Source organism: Xiphophorus hellerii, chromosome 6, assembly GCF_003331165.1.
Source record: "Xiphophorus hellerii strain 12219 chromosome 6, Xiphophorus_hellerii-4.1, whole genome shotgun sequence".
NCBI classification, from domain to species: domain Eukaryota; kingdom Metazoa; phylum Chordata; class Actinopteri; order Cyprinodontiformes; family Poeciliidae; genus Xiphophorus; species Xiphophorus hellerii.
In genome coordinates this window covers 30,670,975-30,686,218 of record NC_045677.1, presented here as the reverse complement: position 1 = coordinate 30,686,218, position 15,244 = coordinate 30,670,975, and the positions used below count along the sequence as shown (strand labels likewise).

The 15,244-nt window shown below is 46.2% G+C and overlaps 2 protein-coding genes across 3 annotated transcripts; both read left to right on the top strand.

Annotated features, from left to right (window-relative positions):
* The first annotated feature begins 257 nt into the window (after positions 1–257).
* On the top strand, positions 258–4,537 carry inhbab (inhibin subunit beta Ab). Its single transcript, XM_032564866.1, has 2 exons — positions 258–2,407; positions 3,413–4,537. Exons 1-2 carry the CDS (start codon positions 2,032–2,034, stop codon positions 4,189–4,191), a joined length of 1,155 nt encoding a protein of 384 aa, XP_032420757.1. The 5' UTR covers positions 258–2,031; the 3' UTR covers positions 4,192–4,537.
* An 8,540-nt stretch (positions 4,538–13,077) lies between these two features.
* Positions 13,078–15,093, top strand: mplkip (M-phase specific PLK1 interacting protein). 2 transcript variants are annotated; one of them, XM_032566008.1, is made up of 2 exons: positions 13,078–13,432; positions 14,844–15,093. In XM_032566008.1, exons 1-2 carry the CDS (start codon positions 13,151–13,153, stop codon positions 14,946–14,948), a joined length of 387 nt encoding a protein of 128 aa, XP_032421899.1. In that variant the 5' UTR covers positions 13,078–13,150; the 3' UTR covers positions 14,949–15,093. The 2 variants fall into 2 exon arrangements, with proteins under 2 accessions (XP_032421899.1, XP_032421900.1); XM_032566009.1 differs by having other exon boundaries at positions 13,082–13,429.
* The last annotated feature ends 151 nt before the right edge of the window (positions 15,094–15,244 follow it).

Genomic DNA, 15,244 nt, shown 5'->3' with positions numbered 1-15,244 from the left:
GACTCCCTCAATTTTTAACCACATGAAAAAAAGTTTTCTTTTCCTTTTTCCGCTAAAGCAGTTTGAGTGTCTGGAGATGTTTAGTAGATGATTTTTCCTGCACAGCATTTTAGTTTTATAAAATCATTCATAAATACATGATGATGATGATGATGATGATGCTTGACTCGGGCTCAGTCCACGTTTCTAGGAAAACAAGCACATTTGGTCTTCAATTCACCCTAAAAATCAGTTTAATGTGAAACAATCATTTATAAAACCTCTGGTCTGGAGAACTTCATATTGCTCATGGGATTTGGGGTAGATAATGCACCAGTATATCCACATCCTTGCTGTTTGATTCCAAACAGGAAGTCAAGGTTGTTTTGAAGCAATTTGATTGGCTGATAGGTTTTAGTGCTACACTGCCCCCTATGGGTGGGCATGTTTGAAACGACTCTCAGGGTGGAATTGCTGCAGGTTATTGTGGATGAAAACCCTTTTTGCACCAGTGGCCTTTATTTGACAGGAAGGGGGCAAAGAGAAGGAAAGAAACAGGAGTCGAACTCGGGACCCGTTGTGAAGCCGCCTCTAACCGCGGCGATGAAACCGAGCCCGTGTGTCGGATGTCATTTATTTCATTGATGTGGAAGAGATATTAGTTTTCATTAAGACCCGGTGGCGTGTGGACGGTCTGCATCTGCTCTCTGAGGCTCATTACAAGCTGCAACATGTCAACACAGCGCCGTCTTTCAATGACCTGACTGGCTGTGAACTCCCACTGGTTATCTTTTATTTACCAGGCTGTTTCTGCTGGTCTATCTGAACTGGAATTGCACTGAGAAATGTTGACTCGCTCTCAACTTGCTTCTTCTTTCCGTCTCTTTTTGCTAGGACTGAATTAGGTAAAAGGTTTTTGTTCACTCTGCTCCCTCATCCTGGCACTCACTACAGAAAACTTTGAAACCGACTGAATTTATCTCCAAACTGAAAGTTCTTCAGGCTCAATGATGTGAACCTGATTTTCATAGCTTGTCATTTTCTTTGACCTTTGTTGTCTTTTATTTGTTGCCTCCTGGCCAGAACCCCTTGAGTCTTGATGTGATTTTATCCTGGTTAAATAAAAAAGTTACGTTAGAAGGTCTTTAATTTGCCTCTCAGGGACGTTCAGCTCAGATGTTTGCATGCATCTCGTCTGCTCTGCTCATGGGTTGGAGGAACTTTCTTCTCCCGTTTTGCTTCCAGGTCTTCGATGGAAAGCTGCTGGCAGGTGTTCCAGATGTTGAGTGATTCCTCCGTCCTGCCGGAGCCGACAGGAACAGGTGAATCAGGCCTCAGGTGATGCTGTGGCGCCGGCTGTCGGCAGCAGAGGGTCTGCTGATGTCAGAAGATCTGATTCGACGTGGACTCACTCCATCTGCTCCTCTCCGATTATAACAAGTCATCTCCAGCCCAAAGATCTAGTTCACACCGACGGCGTTTCTCCTCCACGTGAGCTGACGAAGACGATGCTCTGATTCATCGGTGTGTGTGTGTGTGTGGTATGAGTGAATCAGGGATGCTGCCTTCCTCCTCTTCCCTCCTTCCTCCTCCTCTTCTGTCGTGACGTTGGATCAGGAGGAAACACCACAAACAGTCCGGAGATATTCTGAGATCCTGCCGAGTTGTGAGTGACTCAGAGGGAAATACCTCTGTGGACGGAGGGAGGAGTTTATCTGCTGGAGGTATAATTACTGTCAGAGAGCAGAGAGGGAGAGCAGAGTGACCCGGCTCAGTGTTTGCTCAGATTCAGAACCAGAGAGGACCGGAACCAGCACCAGAATCTCCAACATGACGGACTGACAGACCAGAACCTCCGGACCCAGCTCCAGCCTCTTAACTGCTTCATCTGCATCTCCACAAAACCCTGGCTTTGGGTTCTAACTTCAGACTGCTGTCAGAACCAGAACCCGTCTGGATCGGCCCGTCCTGCTGCCAACTCTTCCCTCAGACCGGACCAGCAGCCGCTGGTCTAACTGGACACATTAGTCCTCTGCATCAGACCCGTTCAGGATGTTTTCTTGGGCTGCGCTGCTCTTCGCCGTTCCCGTCTTTCTTCTGATCGGCGCCTCGCCCCTGGAGGTCGCTCCGTCCTCCGCCTGCCCCTCCTGCTCTCTGGCTCAGCTGAGGAAGAACTTGTCTTCGCCCGGCGCTCAGGGTGACATGGTGGAGGCCGTGAAGCGTCACATTCTGACCATGCTGCATCTGAGCGCCCGGCCCAACCTGACCCAGCCGGTTCCTCGTGCGGCGCTACTCAACGCCATCAAGAAGCTGCACGTTGGGCGGGTTACTGAAGACGGCGATGTGGAGATACCGGAGGAAAGTTCGGGTCCGGGGACCTCATTCGCACCTGAACCTCCATCAGAGCTGATCATCTTTGGAGAGCCAGGTGAGTCCGGAGTTTAGTTTGGGTTCTATCAGCCGGTTTGGATCGGGTCCAGCTCAGGGCCAAAGGTCCTGGCTGGATCAGTCCTGGGTAACCGCAGGTTGCATGAAGCGTGGCTCCAAACGTGTGAACTGCTGTCCTTGTGGGATTGCGAGGACACGGCAGGTCCTGCAGCGCTGGATCAGATCCAGGCCGGCATTGACCGGGTCGGCTGCATGGGAGACATCACGTCCTCTCTGTCCTCCCTTATCGCTTCATTCACAAAAATCCCACAAGGTCAAAGTTTGTTTACAGATTTCAGTCAGACACAAGAACTTTCCTCCATGTGGAGATCTGATGCCTGCAGGAATCGGTTCAGAGTGAATGGATTCAGAGAGGAACTAGAACCTTGTGGTCTGGTTCTGTCAGAATCAACATGGTTCAGATCCAATTTACCAGAACTTCAGTCCAGCTGGGTAAAAACCTCAGCAGATACACTATGGTTGGCTGAGGAGACGTTCACAGAACCGGGTCGGTCTCATCAGTCAAACTCGGTTTTTTCCAGCATCTCAAATCAGAACCAAACATTACTTGGCAGAACGAGTGACCGGTTCTGTTTGCAGAGGAGAAGGTGAAGCAGAACAACCAGGTTCTATAAATAGTTTCCCTGCTGAGAAATCTGCGGTTCTGAGGTTCTTCAGAGGCTGGCCCAAATTAACGGACAGTAACGAGGCCGGGGGTGCGGGGCATACCGAGTGGTCTCGGGCCGTAAATAATCCCTTTATTCAGAGAAATCTGGGCCTCAGTAATTATTCTGCAGCAGGAGACAATGAGGACAGAGAGGACAGGGTGGACAGCGTCCCCAGTCTTTTTTAGACTCTGTTTATATGGAATATATTTAGAGGCAAACATCCATTCATGCAGTTATTATGGGAGACCTTCGCTTTGTTGCTTCATTTACATACGGGGTGGGGGCAGAGCGGCACATGGTTTCAGCAGAACTAACCTGTCGGCTGTTTTCCACTGCAGGAGACTCTCCGAACACCGTGACCTTTGACGTGTCGAAGGAGGGCGGCGCTGCCAAAGTGGAGCAGGCCAATGTTTGGATATTCTTGAAGATGTCAAAGGTCAATCGGATCCAAAGTAAAGTGATGCTGCAGCTGCTGTGGACTTGCCGCGATGGTGGCTCCTACAAGGACGAGTTTGTTTCAGAGAAGATGGTGGACAGTCGGCGCAGCGGCTGGCACACGCTCGCCGTGACGCGCGGCGTTCAGGCGCTGCTGGATGGTGGCGGCAGCTCGCTCGGCCTGCGGGTCTCCTGCCCGCGCTGCGCCGAGGTTGGGGCAGCACCCATCCTCACATCCGGTGACAGAGCGAAGGCGACGGACCGGGATCAGTCCCACCGGCCGTTCCTCATGGTGATGCTGCGGGCCGAAGAGGAGGAGCCTCAGCGCAGGGTCAGGCGAGGTCTGGAGTGCAACGGAAAGACCCACGGTTGCTGCAAACGGCAATTCTACGTCAACTTCAAAGACATCGGCTGGAGCGACTGGATTATAGCTCCATCCGGTTACCATGCCAACTACTGCGAGGGGGAGTGCCCCACCCACACGAGCGGCTCGGCACTGTCCTTTCACTCAGCGGTCATCAGCCACTACCGTCTGCGCGGCTACGCGCCGTTCCAGAACAGCAAGTCATGCTGCGTGCCGACGCGGCTGCGCGCCATGTCCATGCTCTACTACAACGAGGAGCAGAAGATCGTCAAGAAGGACATCCACAACATGATCGTGGAGGAGTGCGGCTGCTCTTAGAGCATCCTTCCCATCAGCACTCAGGTTCTCGCTGCTGCTCCACATTGGAGCGAGCCAGAACATTTGCCTTGGACCGGCCGATTGTTCTGATCCAGAGGAACCGGAGGTTCCGACCGGATGGAGGCCCATCATCGTAGAGTATTCTAACAGCTGCGTGAGGCACAGGGAGACCTGACCCGGAAACCTTCTGGACGATCTCACATTCAGACCAAAAACAAGCCAACGATCAAAGTTTGTCCCGTTTTTTAAAAATCAAAATGAGACAAAAATCTGAAAAACACCTGAACTGTTTCCGGGTCTGCTCTAATTTATTTGCATCATTTTGTCATTAAACTGTGATCCAACATGTTGTCTTGGTTTCTTCATTCAGTCTTTTCAGACGAACGCTGTCCCTGAAAAAAAGGTTCTGAAGGTTCTACTGATCCAGGTCGTCTTCTGGATCAGAACCAGAATCAGAGAACCTCAGAAGTCAACAGTTGACATAAAATGTGACAGCGGAAAGAGTTTGAACCGGTTTTAGTGTCAGATTTTGCACCTGATCCGTCCCAAGCTGGTTCTACCAGAACCCGATCCACTCCTCTTGGTCCACTTCCTGCCCTGTCCTTCTCTGCTCTCTGGTTGGCTGCTGGAGCCCTGAACTGGTTCTGATGGTTCTATCCGGTCCAAGCTCAGTGAGAGCCCAGCAGAGGGGGAACCATGAAGTAAAACTACAAACATGGCTGCCGGTTCTGTTCTCACTGGCTGTCTACTGACAGCCATTATCTTACAACAGGAACTCAAGTCGGTTGACTTCCTGTCACATGATCAATCAGGTGAGAGCGCCACCTGGCTGCAGACTACCTGGCTCGTTGTTCAAACAAAAACTGCAGCCAAGCGCCGAGTAAACGAGCAGCGATGACGTCATCTTCTGACCTCTGACCTCAGATCAGATGTTTGATCAATCAGACAAACAGTCCCAGTTTGTTGACTGGGAGGCCGGAAGCTCACGCAATGTTTGCCCAGCAGAACCAGGCGCCTCCACACTGGTCTAACTGGGTTAACTGGGTTGACTTAACTGGTCACTAACTGGTCTAACTGGTTGCAGGTGTGTTAAACCAGGGAGAGAACTAAAACATGCAGGATGCCGGCCTCCAGGACCCACGTTGGACTCCACTGGGTTAGGTAGTAAAAAGAAAATGGTTCATATCTTTGCTTGGTGAAAATAAAGCACTAACTTGTTTTTGCTTCATATTGGATTGAAATTATTTTATGACCAGGTGAAGACCGATGGATGTTGCTCAAACTGACAGAGGGTGTACTTTCTTTTTGCCAAATAATTTAAACTTGCAACGCTTCAGGAGAAAACCCCAAAAATGAACAAATCCAGAATCTACAGACAAAACACCCAGAAAGACAAGTGGCTGAGTTTATTTCTAAACGTTGACTTGACTCAAAGTCAAGTTTGTTGAAAACAACATCACAGGTAGATAAATGAAAAAACAGAAATGAAATTAAGTTTAGTAAAACTAGTAAGACAATATATAATTGGCAGATACCAAATGCTAATAGTATGAATGAAAACCAAACAATTTTTAAAATTAGCTGCAACTATTATCTTCCATCCTTTACCTTTTCTCTTCAACTGTTGGGAGAAAAGAGGAGTTTCAGTCTGGACTTCAGCTTTCTCAGTCAGCAGGTCAGTTTAACAGACGGAGGGAAACGGATCCAGAGTCTGGACGCCCCACAGAGGAGATTCTGTCCCCTCTAGGTTTTAGCCTGGCTTTAGGGACAGACGGTAAAAGCTGCCGGCCGACCTGAGGTCTCTGGGTGGGCTGCAGGGCTGCTAGAGCTCACTTCAGTACCAAGGACCCAAAAACACTTAAAAACTATCAATAAGACCTTAAATTTTGTCCTAAAGCTGAAAGAAACTGGTTTTGACAACAGGGCTAACACACTAATCAAATTTAACACAGGATCAACAACCACACCCAGATTTTTCACAAATGGACGGAGGGCGGGAGGACGGGGGACCGACCACACCGTCACGTCCAAGTGAGGACGGCACTGACCAAACACTAAAATCTCAATTTTTTCCTTATTTAGGTTCAGAAAATTTGTCTGAAGATCCTGAAGACAATCCTGTAACATCTATACACCAGACTAGCTGTCATTTGTAGTTACAGGTAGATAAATTTGAATGTCGTCTGCAAAACAATGAAAAGAAACTTTGTGCTTTTTTAAAGATACAACCCAGAGGCAGCAGATACAAGGCAAGAAGAACAGGCACTAAATATGGACCCGGACGGAGCACAGCATGCTTCAGAGTGGTAGGAAAGCATCCAGACATCAGAGAAACATTTACCATTTTAACAATACATGAACCATGAGTGAATGTTTCACACATTGGAAACTGGAAGAGAAGGGTCTGGAGGAGAAACCGCTGAGTGGGATGTACCGCTAGCTGAAATGGCTGATGTGAACAAATCCAACCAACAGCTGGAGACCAATAGAGACCCAGACTGACCAAGCAACATCCCAGGCGCCGGTCGGGCAAAGAGAACCAAGAATCAATCCCACATCTCACAACAGGGTGGAAGACACTAGCAGGAACACCTGGAAAGCCGTAACCCAGTGGCTGGTGCAGTGACCAGAAACATCTGTGTGGAGCGTGACCTGGAGACCAAAAGGTCAGAGTGGGAACCACCTCCCAAGAATGACCGAGCTAAGGTCGTGTGGCACAAAAAGGTATCAGTCAACCGACCGGACGCGGTGTCCGTTGGTCAGCAGCAGAGGAACGATGTGATGAATGTGATCTTCCAAATGACGGAAACATCAGGGAAACGGAGCAGGAGAAACACCAAGGGCTCAGGGAGGAGCTGGAAGGAGGCTGGCAGGTGACCGCTAGCCTGGGCTCCCATCGTGTCTCTACTGGACCAGATGAGCGCCGTGGTCGGGTCATGGCGCCAATGTTTCTAACCAGAAAATCTTTTCTGTGCCAACATCTGACCTCCTCCTGGGGCCTGCAGCAGATGTTTGAGGCCGTGTGTCTAGGTATGTTCAGGTGTGACCTGGAGCTACAGCTGGGTTCAGGTGGGTCGCTTTGCTGTTCCCTATTCTAGAAACCACCTCTAGTTCTACGTTGCTCCTGCTTGGAAACTGCAATTCAGTGTCTGATGCAGTGAATTCCTCAGATTTCTGATGTCATTTATCAAAAACAGACAATATGCGAGCGCCCTCTACTGGATGAGCATGGAAATGTCCTCTGATGTCGGATTGGTGGAGTAGACTGAGGTCCGGCCTGGAGCAGACCAGATCCGCCGAGTATCTCTGCTTCTGGATCAGAACTAGATGTGAATTGGAGCAGACCGTTGCTCTGTGAGAACATCTCGGTGTTTGTTTTGCACATGATGATTTTTGAAGTTTATAAGAGGAAGTTTAAATATGGGCTGATCCATCTCTTGCAGTGCCACCTGCAAGCTTCAGCAGGTCTGCTCAGATCCTGAGTTGTTGGTTATCCAACAAGTCAGTTCCTGAGAATCACAGCGCCCTCTGCTGGATGAGGACAAACACTGATCATTGCTTTGAATTTGATTTTAATGTCCAGTTTTTCTCTTTGGGGAACATCTGAGCTGGCAGAGATGTGTGAACTCGCAGACATGCAGAGAAACGTGATGAGAGGTGGACAACCGTCATGTGAGTCAAACTCAAGGATCTATTTTTTGTGTGTGGGTGGCTGCAGGACACGTCAGCGTTGTTAGCCGAGAGAAGGCCTGCTAACCTCGACGCCACCTCCAACACAAACTGCTGCTGCTATTCACAGACATTCACCCCCACAGAGAGCTGCTAAATCAGTCCTGCATGTTTAGATCACACCAATCTGCGCCCAGGCCTCACCTGTCGGCGGAACACATCCTCCGAGTCTTTTAGGGGAAAAGGTTTCCTGTCTCTCTCTGATACATCAATTATTTCTTCTGTACAGGGAAAAATGTAATTTTCAGACAGGAATCCTGAGTTCTTCAGTCCTAACTCCTAAACATGGGAAACACCATCAGGCCCGTGAAGCGCAATGGAAGACTGGCAGATCTGGCAATAGCAGCACCACCCGTAACTAGACAGACACCAGGGTCAGCACAGGAGTCCCACAGGGTCACTGCCTCAGCCCTAAACTCTTCATATTAAATGGTAGATGGCCTTTAGTAGAGTAGTGCTTTATCAAATCCAGAGGACTCCAAAGCTCTTCACACAACATTCAGTCATTCACGAGCTGCTGGATAGTAGCCACAGCTTCCCCAGGGCAGCCTGACTGGAGCGACTCACACAAGACTGGAGTTCCTTACAGGGCATCCACCACTCCAACCACCCCCAACTGGTCCAACCGCCCAAACCGCTTAACCACCCCCAACTGGTCCAACCCCAAACCACTCCAACCACCCCCAACTGGTCCAATGACATAATTGGTAAGCAATTAAATCCATAAACGAGATAAAAAATCAGACCCGTTTACAGCACAGACTTGACATCCAGGTAAAGTTAGACCCATAAATGGAATTTGCCAAACAGCACCCGACAGAGACTGAATGTTGTTTGACCAATAACTCCTGCTAATTAGGTCACTAGTTAGTTTTACTAAAATAAAGTTGCAAATACCCCCAAATTAAGCTCCCTATTTCTTGTATTCCCTTTTTGACACTCTTTGCATTTACGTCATTTCATTTTTGTATAATACATGGTTGACTTCCGGTTTTAAATTTGATGCTTTTATTTTGATAAGACAGCTTCCTTTGTTCATATTATAGAACAGCAGCTTACCAACAGAAAGAACAGAAGACAAGTTTCAACAGCGTAAAAATGTATCTTGCCCCGTTAATAGAAACACAAGGTGTGTTTATTTTGTAAATAAGAACATTTCTAATATTGATCGGTTGGAATTGTAAATTGGTTTTATTGTATACAAACACCAGGGTATTGTTTTGAGTTAGAGTTGATCATTTTAGTAATGAAGGTTATTTAGTTGATACGTTACGGTTGTAAGAGTGTGTTTTTGTAGCTTACATTGTCTTTTTGTGTGTGTGTGTTTGTGTTTCTCTTACAGTGACACTCAATTTACTCCCAATAAACCTCACTGTTCATCAGTAAAGCCAAAATCCTTCATTTAGGGGGTCTGCTACAAAAGTCTACCTTTATTATTAACAAATTATTATTAATAATCCAGAGAGTGTTGCCAATACTTGTACTAAAGTGAAATTAAACTTGTTACTGGAAAATCTCAGTGCGCAGGTAAAGTTAGTCATTTATCATCTTTACCAAGTAAAGTTGCCCTGCTTAATGGGATAAAGAGACTCAGGTAAAGTTAAGCTCCTCCATGATGATCTGATTGCTGATGGATTAATTAATTAGGTAAACTGGACCCATTAATGAGGTCAAACCTGAAGTGATAACCAGGAACTCGGACTCGTTACTGAGATGAAGCCAGGTTCGATTTAATCAATGACTTTCATCAGTGACGTGTTTTCAGTGCCGAGGCCTCGGAGCGAGTCGACCAATCAGGAGGATTTTATGAAGCGTATCGAGGCTTGTGTTGATGCAGCAGGTTGTGACGTTTGAAGCCTCGTATTCGGGCCGAACCAGGTGACTGATTCAGGAACTGGTTCGTCGGTTTGGTTGCGGATCGAAACAAAAGGCAGCAAAGCGCCGCTGTTTCACCGTCACATTTTCTAGTTTTAGGATTTTATTGCGTTTGCAGTTCTTTGGAGCGTCTTTTTTCCAATGGACCCAATTTTTCCTGGCAACACTTTGATCTAATAAATAGTTTCACACAGTAATAATAAATCATAGCCTGTAATGCCAAAAAACAGCACAGTGGATCATCCTGTGTTCTAATTTCTAGGGTTTTAAAAGTGTCCAATGAACTTTAATGATGTACAGAAAAACTTGTGCCGAGGCATTTTGAGCTCTGCAGAAAGGAAACGATACTAACCGGTCGCCAAAGTTCAGCCGAGTCATTTTAAGATGCAAACACGAGACAGAAAACATTCGCTGGAATATTGGGAAGGTGGCAAAATGTTTTATCACAACTTCCATAAACCTGCTGATCCGTTTCTGGCTTCATCCACTCCGAGAGCAGAGGAACCACCTAAACCAGAGCTGTTAAAGTTTTTATGTTTAAATCATAAATAATGTCACTTTGTTCCTAGTGAGCTGGGTTAGAGTAACAAGCCAGTCACAACTCTCTGCCATTTTCTTTTTACCAGCCGTTGTTTCATACTAACAGATTAAAACTGGAATCAGAATTTATGTTTCAGAATCACCATTTACTTGTTTATTCGTTTAAAGGCTTCATGTTGTTTTCACGTTGCCTATATTGACCACTTGGTGGCGCAGTGGAGCAAGTGAAGTGGACAGAAAAGCTCAGCGCTTCATGAAGCTTCGTGTCGCCGTCACTAACGTTCAGAGGAGCAGAAGGTGTTTAAGGTGGAACTCTTTGCTTCCTGAACACATTATCTGGTCTCTGAGGACATGCCGTCCATCGGAGGCTGGACCCACTCGTTCTTCAGATCTGAGCCGGCGTTCACACCAACATCTTCATTTCTCACTTACTTTGGCTTCGGCTGAGACTCTGGTAGTTCAGACACCCACGCCTCGGTGGCAGATGAATCACGCTGATACTGACTGCCAGGAGCCGCCAGTCTCTGGATCTGCAGGACGCTCCTTTAGCCGGATGCCGATGGCGGGGCCTCCAACTATAGATTGGCTGTTTATGTTGGGACCAGCCCGGCTCCAGACGAGTTTAACCAAATTAATCTACGTAGCTGAACGCAGACAACAACATCAGTAGTCTATGTACAGGCTACTAGTTAACAAGTTTAAGGTGCTGTATTGTTACTAGCTAGTCATCTTTTAGCTAACAATACCTGTATTTAACTGCTTTACTCAACTCAGTCGGTTAGTTTGGGGGAAAACTGCCAAGTTCTTTGTGTTTTGCTGGTTTGCTGCTATGATTCTAACCCACCTGAGCAGCTCTGCCCAGCATCACCAGGTTTCTTTCTGCCGCACAGGTGTAAACCAAGCGCGAGCGTTGTAGCGCTCAAGTTGCATTTAAAGGCGGCTCGGAAAAACAGATTACGACGTGTTAACGGCTTAAACAGTTTTAACTGCTGAAAACAGTGACAGAGGACACAGATATGGGAAGTGCAGAAGCCCCTACTGTATCAAATTGATATAGGAATGATAGAAATTGGCCATTCTAGGGCGGGCAATGTCCCCAAAACCCCCAATGCCGCTGGGCCTGAGGAAAAGAGATAACTCCCTGTTACATCGAAGCTGAAAGGTTTGAGTATGAAGGTATATTTGTGGCTTGTGCCTGGGAAATTGACATTATAGAGAAAAATCACAGGTTCTTTAGTATTGCTCACAGATTCTGTTCTACAAGTATCAAAATATGAAAGTCCTGCTCTAATATTTTTGCTTCATTCAGTCCAATACATTTTTAGCAAAACTCATTCAAACACATGTATGAACATCTGCATACAGAAACTTTTTTTTATTAATATAAAATTGTTTTCCTTAACACAGAAAAGTCAGCAACTGCAACCACGTGAAACTGCTGACGCTGGTCACAAATGCTGTTTTACAAGCGACACCACGCTGAGGTTTTGCCCCAAACGTTTTGTTTTGTGGGCAATTTGTATCCCCGCACAGCAGGGGGCGCTGCCGAGCTCAGAATAACACACCAGAGATACCGCCAAGCGGCCCAGGGTTGTTGGGAACTTCTGGTTGACTTCGGACATGCAGCTCATATTAAATCACAATAACATTCCACCAACTCCTAAAGATGCTTAAGTTAAAACTGTCCCTGCTAAATATGGTTCTACTGTTTAACAGAAGGCAGAGCCATTGGAACCTCAGAAACGGGGAACTACCAAGATGAAGTTGACTTACAAAAATACAACAAAAAAGAAAACTTTCTACCTTTGAATGATTTTTATTCATCTGAATTTTACATTCAGATATAATTGTAAAATTCTAGATATAATTCATAAATATCTAGGGCTACAGTGCTGAAGGCAAACAAACTAGACTCAAGGTTGAGACCATGTGGCATTTAAAGGTCATTTTAATAAGTCAAGCAGTATTTAGTACCACAAGGTGTTTTCCACTGCAGGGATCACATTTTTCAGTGTACCTGGGAAATATTACTCTAATTTACAAAAGTTTCCTATGCTAGACAGCAGCAAACCAATTGTAGTGCTGAAAAAGCTACTTTCATACATACAACATACAAACATACTTTCAGTCAGGTAACCATTCATAACCACAATATATAAAAGTCATGGACATCTGTGTAAACCACTGGAGTCCAGCTCCAGTCCCCAAGGCCCGGTGTCCTGCCTTGGGGACACCGGGCCTGTGATGACCGTTTGAATCATCACAGCTGATTCAAGCGGTCCAACTAGCAGGTCAAAGTTCAGGAGAGGTTCTGCTAGTGAGCCATTGTTCTGTTTGAACCTGGGACAGAACCAAAACATGGAGGACACTGGTAGACCTTTTAGACAACTGAGGAAATGCACACACTGACACAAACACACACAATCCCTTTAAACATGTTCTATTCTGCTGTAATAGCAAAAAGCATTAAGAGCATCTAAGTAAATGTTTTAAGATTTTTTATTAACACAAACTGGGTTATAATTATTCTGCTGTAAGTGTAGAATAATCAAGGCCAGGATTGAAGAGCCTAAATATTTTAGTTCCTGAACTGGAGCGTGTGATCCCAGCAGAAGCCTCCGCCTTTTCCCTGTCCAACATGGCAGACTGGGGTGCTGCCCCCTGCAGGTTAATACTCCACCGCTAGTTGGCGGTGGAGTATTAACTCCACCGCCAACTAGGGTTGGCAAGCTTCAACGGAACCTTGTGTTTCCGGTTCCGGTCCACATTCTATTAGGTTTTAGCCAGGTTCCTGCTTCTTCTGCTCCACGCTCAGATGAACCGAACTCCGGCTGGACCTCGGCGGAGTCCCGGTGCCCCTCGGCCGGCTTCAGACTGGACTTTCCCCGGAGTTCGGTCTCCATTCGGAGGTTCTCCTCAGCGCCGAGGGGCAGGCTTCTCTCCCCGGTTCTGTCCTGGGTTCAGCAGAGGAACTATGGACGGGTCACCGGCCCATTTCAGCGGCGAGAGCCGGGGGTTCGGGGTTTCGGTCGGGAGGGGGTCCGGGTTCCGGCGACCCCAGTCCTTCAGTCCTCCAGGAGCTCCGAACCTGCAGGTGGTTGTGATGTTTCTAAACAAGAAGTTTGTTTGAGATAAAAGGGAGTGGGCGGGGCTTGTTTGTTTGGTACAGGTGTTCTGACAATCTGTGCTACCTCGTCAGATTTTCCTACAGTAGCACAGATAGATAGCTAAGTCTATCTGTCTGTGCTACCCGTCCAAAGCTGCTACCGTCATGTTCACAGCCAGAAAACTATAGCAGGTTGTTAATGTTAAATATATCGGATAACAATATTTGAGTGACTGAAGTGGAAGCTTAGCAGTTATGGTTAGCTTAGCATCGGAACAATTTCTATCCATGACGAAACCACAAGAAGATGACTTCCTTCATCTGAATATCTACCTGTTTAAAATGAAAAGCTGTAGATGTTTGCACTAATCCTTTACTAGAATATCCTACCTGTTAAAATATTTTAAATACAGAGGTTAGTAAGAATAAAACCGTATCAGACAGAGGAAACAGGTTTTATTGGAATTAAAGACAAATACAGATCAGTGTGACTCTTTTTTGTGCATTAATCTGCTGTATGACAGACTTTATTAAATGCAGCCACAATGTGTCACTGAACTGAGCAGGTCACTGAAATGATAGGATATGATTCATATACACTAATATTACACAGCTAAAATCCCACATAGTATCACTAACATCTATTCAGCAAAGTTTAGTAATAAAGAGCGTTATTAAACTAAAATATTTTTAATTATAAGAACAAAATAGCTAAAACCCCAACATATTTTGTCCTGATTAACCGCCAAATAATGATATGTTTACAGGAACGACATTTCAGACGGCAAACTAAAACCATTTATAGATAAATTTACAAGCTGCTGTCATGTAAAGTAAAACCATGAAGTAATTCAGCAGCTTAATGAAAGCCGGGAATAAAATAAATGAAATAAAGCTTACCGTAATCTGCGATGAAATAAAACACATGAAACGAAACTTCCACAGGTAGGACGGATTTATAAGAAATCTGCTGAGTCAGCAGATTGTGACGTAGCATCGATGTGAGCATGACCACAAGGTAGGACGGATTTACAGGTAGCACAGATAAACAGAACGCCGGTTCGGTTTGTCAGCTGTGTCGGAACCACCAGCAAGCCTTCGGTGATGATCAGTATTTTCATGAGTTCTGTAGATAATTGTAAAAATGCTCCAGTTTCCGTAGTTCCATTGTGGTTCTGATTGTTTGGACCAGTTGACTCTGAACAGAACCAAGGTTCCACTTCAGCTGGTTCAGAACGTTTTTAGACTGAACGTTCATTTCTAGTTTAAACCTGCTGGTGAGTGTCGGACTAATGCTGTAAGTGGAACCAGGTGAGCAGGTTACCTGAGCGGTTCTGATCTGGTTTGCTCCAGTGTGAAGCAGTTCCTTTAATCCAGATCGTCTCGGCTTGTTGCCTTCCAGCTCAGAGACGTTCCGGTGGAGAGATATTTCAGTCCCTCCATGCTGCAGGATCCCTGGAGGACGCTGCAGCCTGTCACACCTGAAGCTGCTGCCAGGACCAGCTGAGCCAATCAGAGCACAGAACCAATCAGCACCCAGAGGAGCAACCTCTGCGATTGGACAGACGTTTGACCAGCACAACATTTTTAACCTTCTGGTTACTTTTGTTTTTACTGATAAACTTTTTATTTTAATAAAAGTTAGAAACTTACCCTAAATCCTGGAGTTTTATTTCTGCAGCGAATCCAGACATTCTTCACATTTAAAGCTGCTCTAGAGCAGTTCTGGTTCTGACCCAGTTTAGTTTCACAAAGTCAGAGATCAGCTTGGACCCAGTACGGACCCATCATTTCCATACTGGG